The following is a 23,288-nucleotide window of genomic DNA, read 5'->3' as shown; positions in this document are numbered from 1 at the left end:
CCTCTGGACCAGAGCAGTGCCAAGAACTACCGTAGCAGTCCTCTGATAACTTCTCTGCAGTTTAGCAGACATTGCATCTCTGGACTGGAATGCAGCCGGGACATAGGGGTTAATGAGCTCTGAATAGAAAAAGATGTGCCTGCAAAGAGAAACAAGCCATTGTTCTGCTCCACTCTGTTCTGTTCTAGGCAAGGTGATTGCGCAGTTCCCGTTACTGTTACACCTTACTGCTGTCCATAACTGCATTAAGCAGTGCGATTAACATCTGTGTCACTAACAAGTGGAGCAGAGAAATCACACCAGGCAAACAGCACCAGGCTGCTCTGTGGTCAGTCAGCAGCCCAAGTAGCTACCTCGACTTGCACAGCACTTCCTGAGCAGGTAGATCTCTCACCACACATGCAGGATCTGTCTCACAGCTCCCTGTGAACAACTTTGTGAAGCTGGAGTTGCTGGGGGATTTTGAAGTGCCTGGGAGACTGTGGGAGCTGTCAAACTCCCATGAGTTTCTAGAGAAAGGTGAAGATAGCATTTCTGCTCTGGTCATGCTGAGACACGAGTTCATTGCAGCTGAAAGGGACCGTGTCCTTCACTGACCACCAAACCGTGCACGCCTAGTTTAAACCATGTGGCACCTGGATTTACCCAGCCATTACTGACCACAGTGGAGCTCAGGTGTAGTGGACAACTCGGGCACAAAGATGGCGGATTTGAAATGAGTGCCACAACAGCAGCAGCAGCTACAGCCCAGCAGGGAAAGGGAAGGAACTGTTGATCAGGTATTGGGCAGACCGAGCAGCTGCTCAGAGAGAATCATCGATTTGTGCTATTCAGGGAAACTCTTCATGACGATAATTCACATTTTAAAAAAAGCCACCACCAAGGAAACAAAAAGTCGAAAAAGAGCCCAAGTGAAAGGAATGAAGCAGGCCCAAGGGCTTTGCAAAGTATGGCTCTAGATCTTGAACAGCTCCTGAATTTTGGAAACAAAATGGGTTAGGCCTTCATCTCAATGCAGTGTCCAGTTTTGGAGAACCACTGGAACTTGGATGTTGAAGCTGATACCAAGCCTTTGGGTGAGACTCTTTTTGTATGGACCACTCACTGTGCTGCTGTGCATTGCTCCTCTGAATAAAGTTAGGCTAGGTTAAAATTAGCCAGCTGAAAATCTGGTCAAGTGGGAATGGGGGCTCTTGTTCATGCTTTCAGAGTCCTGTCTGTGCTGAAAGATTCCCAAGCCCAGAGGCCTAGCTCTAGAAGCGGTCCTGTATGAAGGGTTTCTGACATGGCTTAGACAACCAGTTCCAGGTCCAGATGAGGGTATTTCTGTTCCCAGGCCCCTTCTGGTCCGGGTTGCAGAAGGACGGATGGGGAGGCTGAGTGCAAGTATGGCCCAGGGCCCACGGCTTACAACGGTAGAGCTGGGGGTGGATGATCTTTCCCACCACCTTCCTTTCCCAGTTGTCATCCTGGTTCTGGAAGTTTGATCTGCAGGCTGGGCACACTCCAAGTCCCTGATGGCTGCTCTAGGGCCAGGGACAGCTACTACCTATCGCCGGCAGGTTTCAGCATAGTCCATGCACAAATAGAACAGAACAGACGAGGAACCAGATCCTCAGCTGCTGCGAGCTGGCATTCTTCCATTGCCTGCACCAGCAGAGCTTCTCACACAGCCAGGACCGCTCTGTGCTGGGCTCTGCTGGGTCTGGGAATAAGAGAACATGTTTGTTTCTCTCCTAAGCCCGCATTTCCAAACTGGTCTCTGATAGGCGCTGCGGTGGCCAACCCCTCTGAGATGCAGAACATCGTGTCAGGCACTAGCTTGAGGCTGCTGGCTTTTCTGAGTCTTGGTTTTAATCCCTCTGTGCTGCAGTTTCCTCTCGGGTATGACAGGAATAGAGGTTTGTGTCACAGGGATGAAGATGGGTCACGGGCTCTCTGGATGAAGGCGGCAAATAACAACTAGTATTTTTTCTGCATTACTTCACCAAGATGAAGTGTCTCTAGTAATTCAGCAATGCAAGCAGCATTGGGTTGCTGTTGGCTACGGGATGGGGCTTCCCAGTGCGTGAACTTGTGGCTTCCTCTCCCCCTGCTACAGGGCTGACCAGGCTCCGGGGCAGCCCCCAGCGTAGGGGGAAAAGCCCCAAACCGCGTGTGCCCGCTGTCCCGGAGCACCTCGGCTGTCACCCTTCCGCTGTCAGAGAGGTGCCACGGTCCCATCCCACCCTGGGACAGGCGTGGGGACGCTCTCCAGCAGCGTCACCACTCCTCTGACTCTGCACTGACAGAAAACTGAAATACAAGCAATCGCCCTGACCCCTAGCCCCTTCGGGCGGTGCCACCCCACAGCTGGCTGGGGACGCAGTCCCTGCGGGAAGTCACGCTTTCCCCGTCCCGGGGAGACGTTTCCAGACGGATAACGGGCTATACGGCCCTTCCCGCTCTACCCAGGCGGTGAAGGATCAGCGCCGGGGCTCGCAACCGGCTCCCCGCCGCAGTGCTGCCTGCGCTCCGCGCCCGCGGCTCCGGCCACCCGCGGCGCTCCGCCTCGCCCGGCCGGGGCTGGGCGGGCCTCGGCGGGGCGGCGGGGACAGAGACGGGGTCGGGGCACAGCGCGGGGTGCCGCCGCCCGCCCTTCCCCGCCGCCGAGAGGCCGCGGCAGCCCCCGCCTGCGCCCGCGGCCCGGCGGGACGGGACGGGGCGGCGCGGCCGCACGCCCCCGGGGTCCGGCTCGCCGCCGCCGCCGCCGCGCCCCTCCCCGGAGGCAGCCGCGTTTCAGCGCCGCGCCCCCCCCGCCGGGGCGGCCGCTGCCCGCCGGCGCCCCCGGCGCGCCGGGGCCGGCACTTACTGAGCGCTCCCCGCTGAGGCGTCCGGTCCCCCCGGAGCGCCGCTGGCGGTGGGGCCGCCGGGGGGCCGCGCCCTCGGCCGCGGGGCCGCGCTGCCCGCGGGGGGCGGGCCGGGCCGGGCCGCTCAGCTCCGCGCGCACCGCCGCACGGCCGGCGGCCCCGCCCCGCCGCCCTGCGCCCCAGGCGATTGGCCGGCGCCCGCAGGTCTCGGCTCGCGGTTGGTCAGTGCGCCTGTCACTCATGCGTGTGGCTGTGGCGGTGGCGGCGGCGGGCAGGCGGTGCGACGGCTGTGGCAGCGCTCGGTGAGCGGCGGGAGCGTCTGGGCCGTGCGGCCGTTCCCCCGGGCCCCTTCCCCAAGTCCCGCACCGCAGCCTGCCGTGCGGGAGGCGGCTGGCCCCAGCCCCGGCTCCGGCCACCGCGGGAGCCGGCTGCGCCTCCACTCCCGGCAGTGGCGGTAGCCATGAGGTGAGGCGTCGCCGTGCGGGCGCGCTCGCCTCTGAGAGGGGCCCCCGGGCCCGCCGCCGCCCAGGTAGAGGGGCCCCGCGCCAGCGCTGCGGTGCAGGCGGGGTGCCTGGCGTTGGTCAGGTACTGCGTGTGCAGGGAAGGCCGGGGCAGCTGGAAGGAAAGCCGGGCCGCGGTCCCGGCAGTCTTCGGTGGGGCTCGTTTACCGCCGGAGAGCCGCCTGGTCACTGAAATGAGGCGTGGGTGGGCAGCTCCCTCCCCTGGTACGGCCAGCGGGGCTGTGCGAGGGGCCGCTTCAGCTGACCGCTAACCCAGCAGTGGAAGGGTATGGACTTGCCCGGCGCAAGCCCCAGCTCCTGCCCGAGCCTGTGAGCGACACAGGGAGTGTAGGGCGTGGGCCGAGGGTGGGACAGGCCGTGCCTTTCGACGGCCATCAGTGTACGTGTTGGACTACAGTGAGTGGGGAACTGGGCATTGAATGGACCAAACCACAGAACTGCAGGAAAAAAATCTATTCCCTGCCTGTGTACAAACGGGTATTTGCACCAAGAAGTAGCACACAGGAACTGTTCTTGGCAGGGACCTCATATTAATAGCCGGTCTCCTTTATTAATAAGGACAGTAGTGGCAGCATTGTTCCAGCCATGGCCAATTAAAGTCTTATCTGCCTCCCTAACAACACTGATGGTTAATGTTTTATTCTGTTAGTGTTCCTCTTGTGGCAGTATCCCCAAAACAGGGCCTTGGAGTGGGGAGCTGCTTGGGTAAAGACTAGCTGTAAGACTGCTTATACATAACATAAAGACAAGTTTTCACAGGGGCTGCTTATCTCTCTGCTGGGGGTAGTGAAGATGGTAAGAAGGGGATCCTTGGGCTCTTAGAACACCCACCCCTTTGCCAGGGGGTAGCAGGTAAGCCAATCTCGACATCTTCGCTGCAGGGTGTTCCCTCTGCTGCTTCCCTGGGCTCTGTTTGGTTTGATTTTGCCAAGGAAGGCAGTGGAGGCTTGACTCTTCCCACAGTTTCACTGTGCAGCAAGAACAGGGCAGGCCCCACACTGCTGCCTGTGCAGGTGCCCTATGCAGCAGGGTCCAGGGCTGCTGCAGGGGTTCAGTGCCAGCATCTGCCCAGGTGGGAGCTGACCCAGCCTCCCCAGATGTCCCTGCAGCAGCGCTCCTACAGAGCAAAGAGCCACCCACCCTGGGTGCTGCTGGCTGCTCAGGAGAGGTATTTAGTTGTTTGTGTGGTGGTTTTCCAGAGGAATTGGAGGAGGGGAGGTTGTGGCCTCTCCGAGACAGTGACGAAAAGCAGCCATCAATAGAGGAATGGGAATGGATGCTCAGGGAAACCCACAGTGGCTCCAGGGACTGTGAGTCAGAAGGGAGGGGGGCCCTCATTTCTGATGGATCACAGCAGGAAAGTGGGATTGTTGTTCTGTTTGTCTCCATTAAAACACAGTTCCAAGTGTGATATGCAGCAACTGTTTTGTAAAGTTTCATCTCCTTTGTCTCCTGCAGTCATCTTGTTTTTCTTCCCTCTGTCTGTCTGTGCCTGTTCTCTCCTTTAAGAGACTGACTTCTCTCTGGCAGGGTTTGCCTTTTCTGGCCTTTGCATCTTTCAGGTGTTCCTCTTCCCTCTAGTTGTACCTTGTGACCTTTTCTCCATCCCCTGCTCTTAGCAGCTCAGTCCTAGCTCTGTGGCCCCTTCTCTGCTCTCTGGGAATGGTGACAGTGTGGAAGACCCTTGACCCATGGAGTCAAGGTCTTCTGTAAGCACACCTGCTAAACTAGGACTTGTGGTTTATGAACAGAGGGAGGAATAAAAGAAAGAATCTAGGAAAGCGTGAATGTCTTCCTGCAGGGAACCAGGGTGACCTCCCCTTGGGGTGGAGAGCCAAGGGCTGGAGCTGAAGGTTGGTGTGTCTGTGGCTTTCTGGGACCAAGGACAGGCAGGAGTGCTGTGCCTGTGTGCAGGCACGCTTGCTTCTGCCTTGCCATGGGCACAGACTGGCCTCCTAGTAGCTCTGGCCCGTGGAGATGGGCAGCTCTGTGAAGAAATGGATTGCAGTGGCAGAGCTGGTTAGCTGTCACCTGAGTCTTTTCTTGGGGTAATCCTTTGTTACTCTCAGGGTGTGAGTAATTGGTTTTGTACCTGTGGGCTGGGATTAGGGCAAGCAGTCTGCATTCTGTCAGAGGGGAACCTGTGATCCACTAGCCGAGGGATTCAGGCTGTACTCTTGCCTCCTTTTCTAGAGCAGAAGAGCTGCAAACCAGTGCCATTTTCATGCTGCCCTGAGGAGAATCCACTAACTGTGGTCAGCTGGTGCTTAGCCACAGTGGCTTGTGGTAGCACCAAATGTCCTGTGAGTCTCAGCACTGACTAGATCAGCTGATGGCAACGAGGAACACATGTGGAAGCCAGGAACTGATTTCACAACAATGAGATGCGTCACCCACCCGCTGCTCAGGAGGTTGTTGGGTCTCTCACCTCAGTGTGTGCGAGGGGGATTGCGTCAAACTAAAGGTCCTATCCTCAGTCCAAAGTGGTCATCTCTGAGGCAGAGCTGCAGTGCAAGACCTGGGCTTGTGACTGCCACTGATGTGGTCAACTACTGGCAGAAGGTGTTTGAGACAAATGGGATCCCTGAAGCACGAGAATCCAGTGAATATATCGTGTCATTTGTCCTGGGAGCAAAAACAGTTAAGTAATAGGAAAAGAATAAGGTCTGTGCATGCCTCTCACTTTGTCATTTTGGTTGAATCCCTTACCTTTCTTTTTATCTCACTTATAGGAAGTAGAACAACTTTTCCTTCCTTAGATGGCAGAGAGGGTGCAGTTTATTAATGCCAGTAGAACACTTGGGGTCTCTTAAATGCCTTCTTTTGCAGAGACTGAAATGTAACCCACGACATATACACCCACACTGTACCCTGACTTGCTTGGTGGAATGATTCTTAATTTTACCTATTCTTCTGAGCCCCGAAAAGTAGCAGAAGAGTTGTACAGATTTGTTTTTAAACATGCAGATAGGTTCTCCTAATCATTTGTGGTTTTGTACAGTCCCAGGCATATGTGTTTGTCAGTATGCTGGGTCTCCCTGCTCTTGGGGAGATGCTCTTGGGGAGGATGCCCTTGGGAGGGTGCAGGGGACACCCAAGTGGCACCAGTGGGCAGGTTTTAAAGTGACCTTGTCTTCAGTTTCAGAGCTTGAACTCCAAAAGCCTCCGCACTCCGCTTACAGCAATGCAGCAGGAGCAAATCCAGCAGCTGAGCAACAAGCGACTAGAAAGGTAGGAGTATCCTCTTACAGTCATTCCTTTGGAGGGTTTTCCTCAGTCTTAATGCAGCCAGAAGAATGGTAGCAGAGAGAAGGCAGAAGACCATTAGCAGCTGACATGTCAAGTAACAGTGCTTTGTCTCATGGTGACTCAAGTGATGGGCATTTGCTGTTGTTGTCAGGTAGCAAATCACCTGTCTGTCCTGTCTGGGAGCAAAGAGGGCTTAAGGGATGTTGTGGAGGAGCAGGAAACTGGCAAAACTGACTCTGAGTTGGGTGCGTTTTCATTAAGCCCTTCTGTGCTTAAAAAATTTAGCCTTGTCCCCTTCTGTCTGATTCAGCGCTCTCTTCAGCTGCCAGTCCTATACTGATCTGTGGTGTTGCTGTGCTTTCCTTTCTAGGCTTTGCCTGCAGGGGATTTCTCTGGTGTTTAGAAGTGTCCATGGCTGTTGTAGCTTTGGTATCCTTTTGGCCTCTATTTGCTTGCTCTGTGTGAGGGGTTGTCTTAGTGCAAAAATTAAATGGGTTTGGTGTGAAGGAGCTACTTGGAATCAGGCTGGGCCTGGGGAGTAGTGTGTGGGGAGAGGAAATATTCAAGAACTTGGATCATTTAGAAGGGTGGGAGATGCCTGGGAGCATGTTTGGAGGCAGCATCCTCCTGCTTGTTTACGTGAGTGTGGTTATGGTGTGGATCCTCATTTTGCTGTGCGGATTAATCCTGCCACGACTTAGGCAGAATAGGATGTGAGGGTTTCTCAGGGAGTCAGTGTGTTAGCAGTGGTTACTGTTTGTAGGATCTGAGTGTCTTCCGTGAAATTTTCCTTCTGCTCTTGAGTCTTGTGTTAGGAGCAGAAATTCTCAGAGCTGTCTCACTTGCAAGTTGCTCTGTCTTAAGTGCTGTTAAGGTTGCAACAAATATCTGCTGTTCTACGTGAAGAAGTGAAGTATGGTGCCTCACAGCAGCTGAAAACATGGCCACAAAATTCATAGAATCAGAGGTTGACAGGGACCTCTGGAAATCTAGTCCACCCCCGCTGCTCAAAGCAGGATCAACTAGAGAAAGTGTCTCAGAGCCATGCCCAATTCAGTTTTTAATATATCTGAAGATAGATACTATACAGCCTCTCTGGACAGCCAGTTCCAATGTTTGACCACCCTCACAGTGTTTAAAAAAAGGAAAAAAAAAAGGGGGGGGGGAGGTGGTTCTTAGGTTTAAATGGAATTGTCTGTATTTCAGTCTGTGCCCTTTGCCTGTCTTTTCACTGGATACCACTGAAAAGAGTCAGACTCCATCTTCTTTACTCAGTCTCACCAGATACGTATGGTTATTGACGAGATTTCCCTCCCCTGCCCCCCCAGCCCAAGCCTTCCCTTCTCAAGGCTGAACTGTCCCAGCTCCCAGTCTCTCTCCTTGTATGTCAGATGCTCCGATCCCTTAATCATCTTAATGGCCATTTGTTGGACTTACTCCTGTATGTCCATGTCTCTCCTGTACTGGTAGCCAAATGTTTCCTACCCCAGTGCTGAATAGAGGGGAAGGTTCCCCTCCCTTGACCTTCTGGCAGTGCTCTGCCTAATGCAGCCCAGGAAGCCATTGGCCTTCTTTGCTGCAAGGGCACATTGCTGGCTCATGGTCAACTTGTCCACCTGATCCCCATGGTCTTTTCTGCAAGGCCACTGTCCAGCTGGTTGGCCCCCAGCCTGTACTGGTGCATGGGGTTATTCCTCCCCAGTTTATAGGATTTCACATTACTCTTTGCTGAATTTAATGAGGTTCCTGTCAGCCCATTTCTCCAGCCTCCTGAGGTCCCTCTGAAAAGTAGCACACCCATCTGGTCTATTAACCACTCCCAATTTTTTGTCATCTGCAGACATGCCAAGGGTGCTCTCTGTCCCTTCATCCAGATCATTAATGACGATGTTATGCTATTTTGGCCCCAGTATTGACCCCAGAGGTACTCCACTAGTGATTGGCCTTCAGCTGAACTTTGTGCTGCTGAACACAGCCCTCCAAGCCTGCCAGTTTAGTCAATTTTCAGTCACCTCATTTATCTAGTCCATACTTCATCAGCTTGTATACGAGGATGTTGTGGGAGACAGTATCAAAACCCTTAGGAAAGTCAAGATAAACGGTATTGATTACTCTCTCCTCATGCACCGAGCTAGTCATTGTGTCATGGATGGCTATCGGGTCGGTCAGGAATGATTTCCCCTTTGTAAATCCATGCCGACTACTCCCAGTCACCTTCCTGTACTTGGTGTGTTTGGAAACGATCTCTAGGACTAGAGAGTTCCATCACTTTCCCCAGTATCGAGGTGAGGCTGACTGGCCTGTAGTTCCCTGGGTCCAGTGCTTGATAACAAACTCTTCTGTGGGAATAGAGCTCCTCCCACAGCTCCCTTAGAGTGCACAGGCACATTGCACAAGCAGTTGAGAGCCTTTGGGGTGTCTAGGTGCTCACCCTCAGGAGGGTTATGTGGTTAGTAATGAGGTAAGCATGGTATTGAGAGCTTTCCTGTGTTACAGAGTGTAGTCCTAAAGTGTTCACACTTGCTTTTGCCTGCCACAGAATGCCAGTGCAGTATGTGCTTGGTGAGTGGGACTTTCAGGACCTGACTCTGAAGATGAGACCCCCAGTATTTATTCCTCGGCCTGAAACAGAGGTATGAACGTGGGGAACATGGCAGGGGCAGGCTTGAATCTGTGAATTACATCATACAATGCAATCATAGCATTGTTATGAAGACACCCTGTATATCATGAGGTTGTAGGGATGAGGAGGTCAGATCACTTCTCTTAGAACAGGGGTATTCTAAGCTTGTGATCTGGAACTGGTGCTGGTGAACTTTGCCTCCTGGCTCAGAGCAAGAGATGTTGCAAGCTAGCCTATCACTTAATTACACAAAGATCCATCTCCATTGATGGAAAGACTTGGCTTTCTTTCCTTATTTCTGCTATAGTAATGTCTCCTAGAAGTTCAAAACCTATACTGCTATATCTCAGTGGCTTAGTACTTTGATACAAGGATAAGAATCTCAAAGTTGTCCAAAAATTGTTAGCAAAATCCTGCAGCAGTAGAAAGCTGCTACTTGAAAATGGTAGTGGACTCCAGAGAGCTTGTTTGTCCATGTGCAGACTAAAACAGTGCAGGCTGGTAGGAAATGGCACCTACCACCTGTCTGATGGCTCCGCAGTGGTTTCTGGACAAACACTGGAAACTGAAGGGTAAGTTCTGACCTGGGCTGGGATTAAATATGAATGTCAGTTTCCTGCTGCTGGGGAAAAGCCTAAGAACTGCATGGTGACACTTCCCCTGACAGTAGCCTAGCTTTCAGCTCATGGACCGTCCTAGCAAGGAAATCTTTCTGTTTGCTAGTCCTCAGGAGGTTTTAGGTTTTGTGAGGGGTTTGGTTTTTTTTTTTTGTTTTGGGTTGGTTCTTTTGTGTTTGTTTGGTTTGGTTTTTTTCCTTCTGAGAATTGAGTGGGGGTGTTTGGTTTTTTTTTTGTTTTTTTTTTTTCTTTTTTTCTTCTGAGAATTTGTTTTCTTTTGGAGCCTGTGCTAACTTTTGGAGATGAAGTGGTCTCCATGCCTGTCCATTTAGGAGTCCCAGAAGCTTAAACCTGTTTCAGTCTAATAGTAATTTCTTCAATTGTTTGCCTGCTGCTTGGTGACTGTTGTAATGTGCTGGCAGCCCTCTGCTCAGGTCTCTCTAAGTAGGGGCCCTTGCTGTACAAAGAATGAAAAGGCTCATTCAGTAGGGGACATTCTGTCTGACAATGTCAGAAGAGATGCCAAGGACTGGGTGGGCTTTGGAGATGGGAGGACCACCTTTGCTTTTTCTGCGGAAGGGATACTATTGGGAATGTATGAAGAAAGCAGCAGGTAGCTAAAGAGAGGATGCAGTCTGCAGAATCCTTCATCTGACACCTTTTATTACACAAAAGTTAAAAGGCAAAGACAGCCTGTGCTTCCATTGTGCCCTTTCAAGAAGAGGGTGCTACTGAAATCCATGAGAGGGTTCCAGACAATTTAGTGGGAATCAGCACAACTACCACTTGGACATCCTCTCATCTCAGCCTGTAGAAGAATATTCAGAACCAGAATCTTGATTTGGTGTGGGGCATCAGCAGCATCTCCTTGAGAGCCTGCTGGGCCCTAAATCATAGTGATGACACTTGCATCCAGAGAAGGTGTGAGCTCTCTGTTGTGTCTGGGTTTGATCACTCTGTGGCGATTAAGTTTGGAGATAGGGCTCTAAGGAATAGTTTTGCCAGTTGGAGCCCAGCGATGGTTAGCTTTGTTATTGTCAACAGTATTTCTGCTCTGGTTGATTCAAGAGAGTATTTCCAACCTCTAACTCCCCATTAATTCGTGGATGCAATGTGAGCTTTAAAACCAGGGAGAGCTCTCCATGCAGTGCCAGGCTTCAAAGGCCTATTGTGTGGAGTGGAAGCCAGGGTGGCTGATGCTTGAGAACATAGTTAATTGCGCCCACATGTGTGATTTTGGTAAAAGCATCTCCACTGGCCCAAACTGAAATGCAGTGCTGTGTAACATGTTGTGTTTGAAACCACTTAACATACCCTGGTGCAAAAATGTAGCATGAACAGCTTAACCCAAACCTTGTCTCTCTGGGAAAATTGTATTTGATGTGTCATGGTACTTATTATGAAGGCACGTTTTTAGCACTTTTATTATGGAAGGCTGGAAGTTTATGATGATAGCTCGGGAATGGAGCTCTGTTGGCAACTGAGGAGGTTACTTGGACAGGAAGAGCATGGGGACAAGATCCAGCTATTTAGCAGCACCTGGCAGGACATTGCTTTAGGCATGTGCTGCATCCAGGAACTGTGTACTGTGTGTAACCTGTTGCACAAAGTAAGTTGGTGTGCAGATCCTTTTCTTCTGCTAGGAAGGAAAGGTTGGTCATCTCTGACTCATAGCTTTGTGGGGTGTGTTTGGGTTTGCCTGTGTTTTGTTTCATCAGAGTAATTTTTCCAGACTTCACTGGACTTCAAAACTGCAGTGGAAATATCTCCTTTGAAAAATATTGAAGTTAGTTGCATCTGTTGCTCCCTTTCTGTTTAGGATTTGTCTGCAGTGTTCTTAAAACCAGTAGTGCTGAAACTTTTCACCAAATAATATCTGTAAATAATCCTTGTTCTTTAGGAAGCAGTTCATTATCAATGTTGATATGCCAGGTTCAAGTTGCTTATATGTGACTGCACACACAAGCCTCGTGGCATGTCTTGTCCTTGGCTGAGTAAATGTGACTCCCTAAATTGACTTGTTAGTGCAGATACACAAGCAGCTGCAAATTTGCTTCCTAGTTATATTTATGTAGCTTCTGCAAATGCTCCTGCTTATTGATTCAAGGTCTGAAAAGGAGCCATCTTTATGATGCACATTTTATTCTATGGTTACAGCAGAAGGGTTATGACTCTTGCTCCCAGACGTGTTGGTGATGGCATGAAGGCAAACACAGTATGACATAAACCACCAGCATTGTTTCAGTCCTGAGAGCAGAGACACATGCAAAAAGAGAAGCTCAGTTGTCTGCTTAATTTTTCCCTGTGTGAAATTTGCGCCTTTGTAGTATGTTTTGTTCTCTCTGGTAGCTGAGCCCTGTCCCGTTCATGCCCTCTGGGAATATTTTTTCAGCACAATGTGGCTTCGTTCTTCTGTTCAGTGGGAGTCCGGGTGGGGAGGGGACAAGCAGCCAAAATTAGGAAACTAGTAGGTCCTGTTTAAGCTCTGAGAGCGGAATAACAAAAGCTGATTGCATTCAGTCATAACTTCTTGGTGTGCAGGGCTGATAGATACTTCTGTGAGCACAGACATACTGCATTGGAGGAGAGTTTTGTTAAGCAGTCCTCAGTCTCACCTTCCTCCAGTTACCTGGCCTTCTGTGAGGAAAGCTTTGGACTCGTTGCTGCAAGCACTGACTGGGTTTGCAAGGGCTTGCGGAACCCAGTGTCCTGCCTGCTTTCCTCACGTGACCACCAGAGCCAGGTTTCTGCAACGGGGAGGTGTTTGGCCCAAAGTTTAGGGGTGTGCTCAGTCTCGTGAATTATCTTTGTTATGCGATTAGTATTGTAATGTAAAGGAATCCCTGTCTCAACATTGCTCAGTCACTGTATTAATGGAGAAGAAAGTCCTTTTCCCAAAGCAAGGCTTTCTAAAACTTGGGCTGTGTTACTATCGCAGCAGCATTGCGTATCAGAGGAGAAATAGGACAAAGAGAAGGAGAACTCAGCCGACCGTGGATACATAATTCCTTTTTTTGTACAGGCAAATATAGGCTAAATGAAGCCTCACCATGACTTCATTAAGGAAAGGTTTCGTTTGGTCCAGGACTTCTCCGAAGGAAGTAGGTTGGGGTATGCGGCTCAGCAGTCTTTTACCCCTAGAGGGCACTCTGGGCTTAGGCTCAGGGAGTTCCTGATGGCTCTATTTCCTATTAATTATTATAGGATTTGTGGTGTTTCTGATCCCCTCCTCTCTCAGATGCTGTGTTTTAAAGCCAATAAAGGCTTAGTTGTTCAGTGGAAACAAAAATGCTCTCCTTTTATCCCTTGCAGCTACCGTGTGGGTAGAGTCAGATTCTCGGACATTGAGTTTTCGTTTTTGCTGGAGGAAAGCTGCTGGGAGGAGAGCTCCAGTTCTGCCTGGGAGGACTGTCACAGTCCCACCATCCCCTCTAACCCTCAGGCCACCTAGGAGTCCCCTGGTGACACCTCCTTGACCTGTTGTGATCTCAGCACAAGCTCAAATCCTACATAATTTTTTTCTGTCTTGATTTTGTTGTAGTGGCTGTGTCATGAGAACAGTCCATTGTCCTGTAAACAGAGGGGCACTGTAGGGTGAGGATGTGTGTTGAGCCTGGGATACATCTTAGGGAAAGAAATTACAAGTCTGTGCCATGCTGAACACTTTTTAGTAGTCATGCAAGAAAGATTGTGGTTGCAGTCTCCTGTGAGAGCAAGAAAAAAGACTGAGTGAGTCAGAGTATATTGGTCTGTCTAGTTCAATATACTGTGGCTGATCAGGGCTCGTAGCAGATGGTGGGGGCAAAATTACAAGGGAAAAGATAGGTATGGAAGGATCCCCCCTTCTTTTGATAGTCAGCAGTTAAGGGCTGTTCTTAGCCAAAGCTGGATTTGGGGCCATCCTGCTTCATAATCACTAATGGATCTGTCCTCCATTAATTTGTTTAATCCTCTTTTGAGTTTGTCTGGTACTAGCCTCCATGACATCATTTGACAGTGAATCTTTCTAATTTTGTGTTGTAAATGGGAAAAGTATTTTCTTTGCTGATGGTGCTGCCTGCTCATTTAACCGCAAAGCCCTTACTTCTTACTGTGTAACACATAAACCATTCATGCTCTCTGTAGCATTTGTAATTTTTAGTCCTGTCGCTGTCTAATCAATTTTTTCCACCTATGATTTTTAAGCTTTTAACTTGTTTCCCAAGATAGATTGTTTCTTTCCCATGATAACATGCTCAATACACCGAAAACATTGCTGTTTACTTGCATCTGTCAGCTGAATGGCCATCATTGTGCTGGGGTGTTCTGCAAAAGCACTTTAGGCAAAGATTTGCTCAGAGAAACCTTTCATGAAGTTTAACCTTACTTCTAGCTAAACATAATCATTAACCTTTCAAGAAGGTCAAGCATACGGAGAAGGCAGGATTTTTGCTTCCTGACATGTACACACAAATATACAGATTGCAAGGTGGGGCCTTTCTCCAGTGCTTTATGTCAAAGCAGTGTACATATTTTCTGTTTTAATCAGCACTAAAAGGAAGCTTTTGATACAGAATAGCCTTTCATTTCCCTAATTTCATTGCCACAGATGGTTACTCTTTGGAAAGGTCAAAAAAGGTCACGCTCTCTAGTGGAGTACAGCCATGGATCAGGAGTCAGGAGATTGGCGCTTTTTTATGGTTTTGCCTCTGCCTAGTTGTCTCTTCAAAGGGAGGCTGCTTCTCCTTTCTGTGTCACTGGCTTCCCAATTTGGGAAATGAAAAGGATGATGGTGCTCTATCTTGTACGTAGCTTAAAGACCTTTCTTGAAATATATATAGATTCCTATGAGGTATATTGAACATAAATGCAATAGGGCATTATTTAATAGATCAAAGAGTAACTGCTGTCAAAATGTAGCTGTAAACAAATGTGCTAAAGTTGGAGCATTGCTGTTGTGGCCTCACATAGATCAGATTTTGCCCATATGATAGGTAATATTTTATCAGTATGTTGTAGCAAAACAGTATTTTCTGAAAGTGGGCTGTGGCAGAGAGGCTGGGGAACGAGAATTTTGAAGGGAACCTGTTGTTCCTAGCTCAAAGGGCAATTGCAGTCGCTCTGCAGCAACAAGTGTTTAATACGATCATATATGCAGAAATAAATAATGCAGCCTGTGCCCTGTGGCTTGAGGGGCTTCCCCTGCCAGAAGAGCTTGGAGAAGGATCTGGGGCTCTTATGGATACTGGCTGACCACGAGCACCCATTTTCAGTGGGCTGCCTAGCAGGCTAATGTGATCCTTGAGTGTGTTAACAGGAGATTGCGAAGTACAAGTAGCAGGATTAAATAATCTGTGTACTGCAGTAGTGGAATAGTTGCAAAAATATTATGTCCAGTTATGTTACTGACCAGCTGAGGAAGAAATGGAAAACTAGGTTTGGAGAAGAACCAGGAGGTGGATTAACAGCTGGAAAAATCTGCCTTGTTGTGAAAGACTGTTTAGTTCATCAAAGACAAGCTTAGGGGTTAATTACCTGGCACAGGGAGCAGAAATTTGATAACAGAAGTCTCTTTGGTTTCATAGACAAGTGTATAACAAGCACTATAAATGCAAGCCAGAGAGAGTAATTAATTACTGAAACAGCTTAGCAGGAGTCTACTGCTGGCTACTTTAAAATCAGGACAGGATGTTTTCCCAGGGCAGATTTCTCCTTATTCAAAAGGAAATGGAGGAAGAAACAGGATTGTTCCTGGCTAACTGGCCAAGATGAACTATGGCAGTAGTTTCTCCTGGCTTCCTATGGAAGAAAAAAAGGCTGCACTAGTGCAGAGGATTACTTCAAAGTTGGTGATTTCCAGGACAGACTCAAAAATGTAAATTTGAAGCTAAAATCTATGCTGAAGGTAGGGAAAGCAACAGCTGTTCTTTTAAGTCATGCACAAACCTGTTCCCCAGGTTAACTTATATAGACTTTCCTGATATGTTCTCACAGATCTCAGTGTTGTTAATGCCTTTATTTTTTTGGCCCTAAAAGAACTCTATGAAGTTTTTGGCTTTTTAATCTCCCTTTTCCAATTGAAAGAGTGTCTCTATTTCTGTGTGTTTCAGCTGAGTATCTTAGCTCCTCAGCAGTTAGAGCAAGATTTAGGACTAGCACTGGAGAAAAACAAACTATAGAATGGCTGTAACAGGAGGGATGGGACTTGAGGGGTTTCCTGCATGAACAGGGGGAAAAAAAAAATCTATCCCCCCTCCTCCCCCTCCCCCCCCCAGCTTCTCTCAGACATCCAAGTAACTGGGATTTCAGAGCTAGGGATTAGCAAGCTGGACCAGCACATCTGTCGCGATGCTGTATCTGGCAGTGGTCAATACCAGTATCTGCAGAGAAAGAAAATGCCTTGATTCTGGAGAGATGTGCCTAGATAGAGGTTTGTGCTGGAGATCCGAGGTATGGCCATTTTACAGTGACTTTGATCCACTCTTCTTGCCCCTCTTGGGCATGGCTAAGTTTAGACGTGACAGCCGTGGTTAATTTCTCTTGGGCACTAGCACATATGGGTTGCAAAGGTTGCTGCCTTTTGGTAAAGTAATTTCTGGGTGCTGTCACAGCCTCTCCTCCACCAGATGAAACAGTGCTGGGCATGTGCCCTGGCACATCAGGAGCTGCTTCTGTTGTATGACAGAGAAGCCAAACCCCTTCCTCAGTATTAGGCTTGCCTTTACCTGTTTATCTGTCATTGCTTCTCCCTAAAGCCACCTTTTCTTTCAGGATCAGTAGCTCCTTCTGGAGTTATTCTGGTGTTTTGCTTTCTGTCTGTGTATAGGGAGAGTTTCATGGACTTTGTGCAACATTTTCTCTTTCCTACTGCGGTGCCAGGCAGAAGAGCCCAGGACAAAAACGCCATAGCCTGCCTGCCCAGTAAGCTCTGGGCTGGCTTGGTATCTTGATTTTGGAAGGACGGTACGTGGCAGTGATCTTCTAGAGCCATTGCCATGGAGTTAGGTTTCCAGCTTGGCTTCCTGGTGTTTTGTCATGTGCTGATTGGCAGCCAAGTGGACAAACAGGAGGGGAGGGGTGATTTGGTTAATATCAGATCAGGCTCTATGGAAAGTCCTGGATTCTGAGAATAGAAGTTTCTGGAAAGCACACAAATAAGTAAAACATTCCCAGGAAGTGTGCGAGAGCAGAGAGGAGGTTACCCAGGTTTTCATGTGTCTTTTGCTCTCCTTATCCTGTTTGCTAACCTGGGAAGTTAGAGCCTCTTGCCACCCTGGCTCGTACCCCTGGAACCTTGTCTTTCCCCAGAGCATGCGGGGCATGAAAAAAGGGCGCTTCTAGGGAACACAGTGTGAATTTGTGACCTCCACCCTTGCCTTTCGCATTCCTCCCCTCCACTTGTTTTTCTTAGCCTTGTACTTTTAATCACAGAAACATCAGATGGGTCATTCACTGTTGTTGGACTGTAGCACATGATTGCCTCAACTCTGGACTTCTGCACAGCTCTGTAGCCACTGTTGAGCAGTGAGAATCTCTGCTGTTTTCTCCTGACTGTCTTGGTGCTGAAAGCTGCCTGACCTTGCGCTGTCTGCTGGTTGGAGCTGTGCAGCTGTGGAGCTTGTGGTTTGGGTGCTGGCAGACACTGTCCTCACGCTTTCTTTGTGCAGCTGCAGTTCCAAGAAATACAGTGAACTAGAGACCTGGCCGCAGGGAGGGGGAGGTAATACCAAGAACCTGTCAGAACATGAGTGTGTGCTTGGGGGGGCGGGTTGGGGAACAGGAGTTGTGGGTGGAAGGGTGAGGCAGAGGCTCATGGGAAGCTGGAGGTGTTCGCAAAGTTTTGCATTCGTTTCACTCAACAGAGAAGATGGGGGGAAAAAACCCAAATAAATGACAACATGAACTTAGGGCGAATCTGGCAGTGAAGCAAGACTTCCTGGAATCACAAGGTGAGAGCAGGCTGTGAGTGGCTTGGCTAAGAGACAAAAGCTTGAGAACCTCTGAGTCCTGGAAATTAAGTAGCACGAGAAGCAAATATTTGTGTCCCCTATATATGGAACCACAGATAACAGGTCTCTTCTAGTTCTTGCAAGCTCTTCCTTTGCTGGTCAGGAACAGATATCCTTCTCCCTCCCAAGGATGTCCTCCCTGTAGATTTTTAAATTCATTTCTGGTAAAGACCTAGAGGGTCTAGATACCTTCTCGCCACTCCCTTTTGTGCTTAGCAACAGCATGTAGGTCCCTGAACACCCATCACTTGCATCACCTCCAGTCCAGTGCGATGTAAAAACCCTTCCAGATACTTTGCTTTGCACCTAGCTTACTACCCTCATGAATGCACAGGTTTCAGAGGTGGCTGGTGCTCTTGACATCCTCTTGAATATTTATTTGCACAAAATGCTGTAAAATGGGGGAGAAGGGGAAGTTCATTGATTATTGCTCTGCAAGGGGAGTTTGCAACATACAGAGAGATTGGGATCTAGTCACACTACTAACTTTGCAGAGCTGTGAGCTGCCCCCATTCCTAAGCCTAGCCTATTGCCCTGACTGTTGTGCTGTCTGCCTGTAACGTGACAGAAAGGCCCTGAGGCACACTGGCATTGCTGGTGTGCCCTGCAAAGGTGCATGGCAATCCTGCAAGCTGCAGGGGAGAAGACAGCTGTGGGGCAGTTTTAGCCATACATAAGATTTCCTCCAAGGGACAGCAGTGGCTACTGAGCTCATCTTTCCGTGTGACTTCTAGCTCTTCCTCTCGCCTGCTTGAACATCTCTGTACACCCGTCTATTGAATGAAATGTGCAATCTGCCACTGCATGCAGATGTCAACAGCTCCGAGTCATGGGGGACGCCCAGGCCATGCCCAGGACCCTCCTTCCCTTCTACTGTCATGCTATTGCTAGCAAAAGCAAAGAGAGGATTTTAGTTTCTCTCTGGCTTTGTCTGTTTGCCATTCAGTCCCTCCGCTCCTTCCAAAACTAGCTTTTGCTGGGGGAAGGAGCTTCTTGCACAGACTAGGGGAGAAAAAGTCTTCAAAATGTTCCATTTCTCCACTCTGACACAAATATCACACTTATACCCACGTATGTGTACACCAGGCTCCAGGTTAAAAGTAGTTCTGCCGAGTATCTGTAGCATTGGTTAGGAGGATTTTTAGTGTAGGCTGTTTTGTTACTAACAATAATTATGCATACTGTAAGCAATAATTTGAATTTAATAACTCCACAGTTGAGCATTTATCCTTTCCAGTGGTTAGCATGCTGTGGGCAAATATGGAATTGGGTCACATTCCTAAGATACTTTTTTAATTTTCAATTTTACGTGTTCCTTAATACGGTGCTTTGGATTTTTTTTATTATTTACAGGTTTTTTTTATCTACAACAGTAAAAACAAAAAGACAATTCAAGAGCAGCCAAGCACTGTTTATTTAGATGATGTGGGAATCTCGTTCTGATCTTTGTGACTTCTGCTTTTCTGCAGGAGGTCAGTTGCCCTCACACAACTGTAGACCTGCCTGTTCCTAACTGGAGTTTGGGGGACCCGTTTCCACGATCTACAGTGGTGTCATTGGAAAGGTGTGGATGAGGCTTCTGGAGCATTGGGTTCAATGCTCTGCTCTGCCATAGTCCTCCTTCATGAGTTTGGGATGGTCACTGTTTTACAGCTGCTTATCTGGAAAATGGGAGTTGTGAGGATAAATGTGTTAAAGGTATGGAAGTGCTCAGCATGTTGCAGGGACAAGGCACCTGAGCAAGCTAACTCATTTCCCTGTTTTTAGAGACTATAAAGACACGCTGATTGTCAAGTCTTGTTTTATCCAAAATAGCATTTTTCTGTAGTGAAGGACACTTCTCTCTCTGATGTGTTGAATCCTGTAAATGGTGTGAGTGAAAGTAAGCCCTTTTGAACAGCCTGCCATTTCAGTTTAAAGTGCCCAATTGTGGAGAATTTACCTAACATATTCCAAAGGTTAATTACCTAGGCTGCTAAAGTGTTTTTTCTTATTTCCCAGTGGAATTTTTGTAATTTCATCTCTCAGCCTTTAGAGCTGGTGATCAAATTGATGGTTAAGATGGCTTTTAGCAGTGATGGCATTATATTAGCAGGTGTGTTTGCTCTGAATCTGTTCAGTCTGAGAATACATGGGGTATCCTACACAATAAAGACCACAGCCTTTGGCCATCTGCTGTTGTCCCAGTTTCTCTGTGTCTGGGACTGGCATTTCTTTTTAGCACCTTCTGCCTCTCTGTTGCTCTTCCCCAGGCGTGGCTCTAGTCAGATGCTTGTACGGAGGTAGGGAATGTCTGTCTTGCAGGGTGTTTTGTAGTGTTTGTATGACTACTCTAATGCATGGCCAGAAATACTTTGTCTCCCAAGATGAGATTTGAAAGTGATTCTACTATGTTCTGCAAAGTACAGTAATTTATCAGTTTCCAGTGGTGACATCTTGGAGATGATGGTGTGCTTGGAAAAGCACAGATTTTGGCTGGATTGCTTGCTAAAAGATGAAAAATACTGAGAAGAATCTGAAGAATACTGTTTCAAAACAATTTTGGATAACTGAATCATTCATGATTTCGGAAAAGGAAACCTAGTTGCAATCGCAGTGGGCTAACTGGACATACTGTGTATCATGGTTGCTGGGTTTTCCCGATTCTTTTGCAGATGTTGGGGAAACGTGGTTTTCTATGTGAAAGCTCTAAGTGAAGAAAAAGACCATGGTATCACAGCCAGTTAATGCAGAATTACAAAATGTCTTATTCCAGTGCATTCTGTTTTGTCTTTACTTCCTGCTTTTAATACATCGATAATTGCAAATGTAATTCAACATTGAATAATCCGTACTAGTAATTTTTTTCCTAATTTGACACTTCTGTTTTGCTTGCTAATCGACTTTATGAAAATAAAATATTTTATTTTCATAATTATTGAACTTTTTCATTGTAGTAAGATGCTAATGTCTGGAAAAGGATGTAGTTTCTTTAGGTTGTCACATTATTTTTAATATCTCTTAGTTTTGAACTGTTGTGATAAACAGGTGTATTATGAGAGAACTAGCTTTTGCCTCAGTAAGAAGTATATAAAATAACCAAGATAATAAGGCAAGGGAGTCAGGAAGTAGGATACAAAGCCTAAATAATACCAACATCCCTTTTAATGTACATGGGGTAAAAACTGAAATCAAGTCATATTTAAATAGGAGCTTTGGCAAGCACTCTAAAAATACTTTCACTGTGGAATGTGTGAAGTAGAAGTGCCATTAAAAACTCCAAGCTTGAAATTACTAATGATAAACCTTAAGGAAGTTAATAAATTCTGACAATAGTTCTACTGTATGGAAGTTACATTTGGACATTAGAAATCAGTAACTTGTGCTACTCTGTCATCAGCCCTGGAGACAGATGGTTCTTCTGAGTTACTGTAGAGATTTCCTGGAAATATTTGTAAGTGACCAGAAAAGGCTGGTATTTAAAAGAGAAATTTAATGGCTGAGCAGAATTTTTTGGGTGGCTGCTCTTCTGTGGTCTTGGAATCATCAGTACCTGCTTCCCCAAACCAGCTGTGGTTACAATCTCTGGCTGTCTCCATTGCAGAAGTGTTTTCAGACTGATTCATCTGGAGCTGTTAGCTGAAAGGCAAAAGCCATTTTTGCACAAAAGTGGGTAGATAAGGTATTCATTTTTCCCAGTTGGTATCTGAGCACAGGTAGTCCTCTAATGGTTTCCCACAGTCCTGTTGTGAGCCTATAAGAATGTTTTCCTCCATAATTGTCTAGGAAAGGAATCCCAGAGCAGCAACAAGGAATATGATTTTGGAGGCTGTTAGCAAAACTCCCTTATGAGTGCAGTGCCAATAACGACACGGTAATCAGCGTAGGGCATTGCAGTGTGGCTCCTCATACCTGGCTGAGGCTAGCTTAGGTATCAGTCACCAAACTTAACTTTGCAGTGAAGACGCAGCTCTGAGAGAGGCCTCTCAGAATAGCGCCTTCCAGCCTGTGGGCTGCTTCTCATTCCCTCTTGGGCTTTTGGGTATGAACACAACAGAGCTCATCGCTGAGGAGCACTGAAAGCTGTGGAAGGCAGAGGGCACAGTCTGGAGAAGCATGAAGGCTGTTGTCATTGAGTATCTGGTGAGCGAAGGCATGGGCATCTCTGGCTCTTTCCAGCTCAACAACTGGAGAAGATTTGAGAGAAAACAATGAAAACATCTGAAGGTACTTTTTGCTAAAAAGCCCCTGAAGGCCCCAAAAGGCTGTGGCTGTGAAAAGGAGTCTAAAGAAAGTTGAGGAGCCAGTGGCTCCCAAAAGGCTATTGCTGGCAGAGCCAGGCTACTGGAAAAGCAGCAAAGCCTAACACAGCTGAGTTGAAAATGGCAAAGGCTCAGAAAAGCTGATCTGCAGAAGAAATAATGTTACTAGAGGAAATATGGAGTGTTTACATGTTCAAATAAACCAAATCTTTCCTTTTTACTTATGCTTTCAGGCTCTTCCAGCAGGAGGTATCAACAAGCAAATGGTTCTAGTACAATGGAGTGGTTCAAAGCTACCTGGCCTTGCAAGGCCTGGACAATGTTGAAATATGCCTGTTTCTCCATCCCGGACCGGGAAGTAGTGCAAGCTTCACTTCTGTTCTCTAAGCACTGGGTCTGTGCTTGCATGCAGGAGCACAGTACCTTAATATATTTAAAAGCAGTTCATGTCTTGCGGGAAACCTCAGAAAATACTGTCTGACAAAACAGCCCATGTCTCAGGTGCTCTGCTGCTGGGGATGTTTTGTTGAAGCTCATCTACCCTGATGCTTTTATACCTGTTTGCATCCTCCCTCCTTACTTACTGCAGATACAAATTGGCCTAGCATGAAGGATGACCAACAGCAGCAAATATCTTCATAAAAACTACAGCTTTGCACAAGGCATCTATTACACTGCACCACAGTTAGGGTGATATATCCAAGGAAGGGCTTATGCCCTTACGTACAAACATACCCAGTTTAGGCTCCTGAAAAAGGCCACTGCTTTACTAAAGAGAAGCTGACCTGCCTGCCAAGACATGTTGCTTTTAAATATTCCTGCTTATGCCAAGAACATGTGAGATTCCCTGTAAAAATGGAAGGCTGGTAATTTTCCTGGTAATGTCTTTAATTTTTAACTGTTGGCAAAATCAAGCCAATTATTCTTTGTAAATTTTGTTAAGCTTTCTGGATTTACGGGAGAGATCCAAGAGCAGACCTCTCAAGTGAAATAACCTAGCCATCATGGTAGCACCTTGGGCAGTAAGGCCTTGTTTCTGTACTCTTATGCCATGAAAGCACAAGGATTGCTGGGAGTTGTGAGCACTTGCTGAAGCTGCTGATGCACTCAAGGTGTTTACAAGGTTTCTGTCTTATAGTTTTCTCCAGTGAATAGCAAGAGAAGTTCATGCTCCTGTCTGAGGGAGGCACATGTGTGCTT

The 23,288-nt window shown here is 47.8% G+C and overlaps 2 protein-coding genes across 24 annotated transcripts in view; one reads left to right on the top strand and one right to left on the bottom strand.

Annotated features, from left to right (window-relative positions):
* The window catches only part of C11H3orf18 (chromosome 11 C3orf18 homolog), a 49,049-nt gene extending 46,071 nt beyond the window's left edge, over positions 1 to 2,978 (bottom strand). For 2 of the 19 annotated variants that reach the window (XR_012044537.1, XM_072875628.1), the window contains exon 1: positions 2 to 2,773. The gene's annotated coding sequence lies outside the window, so the exon portion shown is untranslated. Of the gene's footprint in view, position 1; positions 2,798 to 2,851 lie in introns of those variants that run through there. The other 17 variants (XM_072875614.1, XM_072875621.1, XM_072875613.1 and 14 more) reach the window with 15 other exon arrangements.
* A 55-nt stretch (positions 2,979 to 3,033) lies between these two features.
* HEMK1 (HemK methyltransferase 1, mitochondrial release factors N(5)-glutamine) overlaps positions 3,034 to 23,288 on the top strand; it is a 34,042-nt gene continuing 13,787 nt past the window's right edge. The window contains exons 1-5 of one of the 5 annotated variants that reach the window (XM_072875608.1): positions 3,100 to 3,314; positions 4,130 to 4,222; positions 5,564 to 6,010; positions 6,510 to 6,601; positions 9,159 to 9,252. In XM_072875608.1, the coding sequence (XP_072731709.1) occupies positions 5,720 to 6,010; positions 6,510 to 6,601; positions 9,159 to 9,252 (477 nt within the window). In that variant the 5' untranslated portion in view covers positions 3,100 to 3,314; positions 4,130 to 4,222; positions 5,564 to 5,719. Of the gene's footprint in view, positions 3,315 to 4,129; positions 4,223 to 5,563; positions 6,011 to 6,509; positions 6,602 to 6,989; positions 7,049 to 9,158; positions 9,253 to 23,288 lie in introns of those variants that run through there. The other 4 variants (XM_072875609.1, XM_072875610.1, XM_072875607.1 and 1 more) reach the window with 4 other exon arrangements.

The sequence above is a fragment of the Ciconia boyciana genome, chromosome 11 (genome assembly GCF_034638445.1).
Source record: "Ciconia boyciana chromosome 11, ASM3463844v1, whole genome shotgun sequence".
NCBI classification, from domain to species: Eukaryota; Metazoa; Chordata; class Aves; order Ciconiiformes; family Ciconiidae; genus Ciconia; species Ciconia boyciana.
Note: the sequence above shows the minus strand (reverse complement) of the source record. Positions and strands in the feature narration are given on the sequence as shown.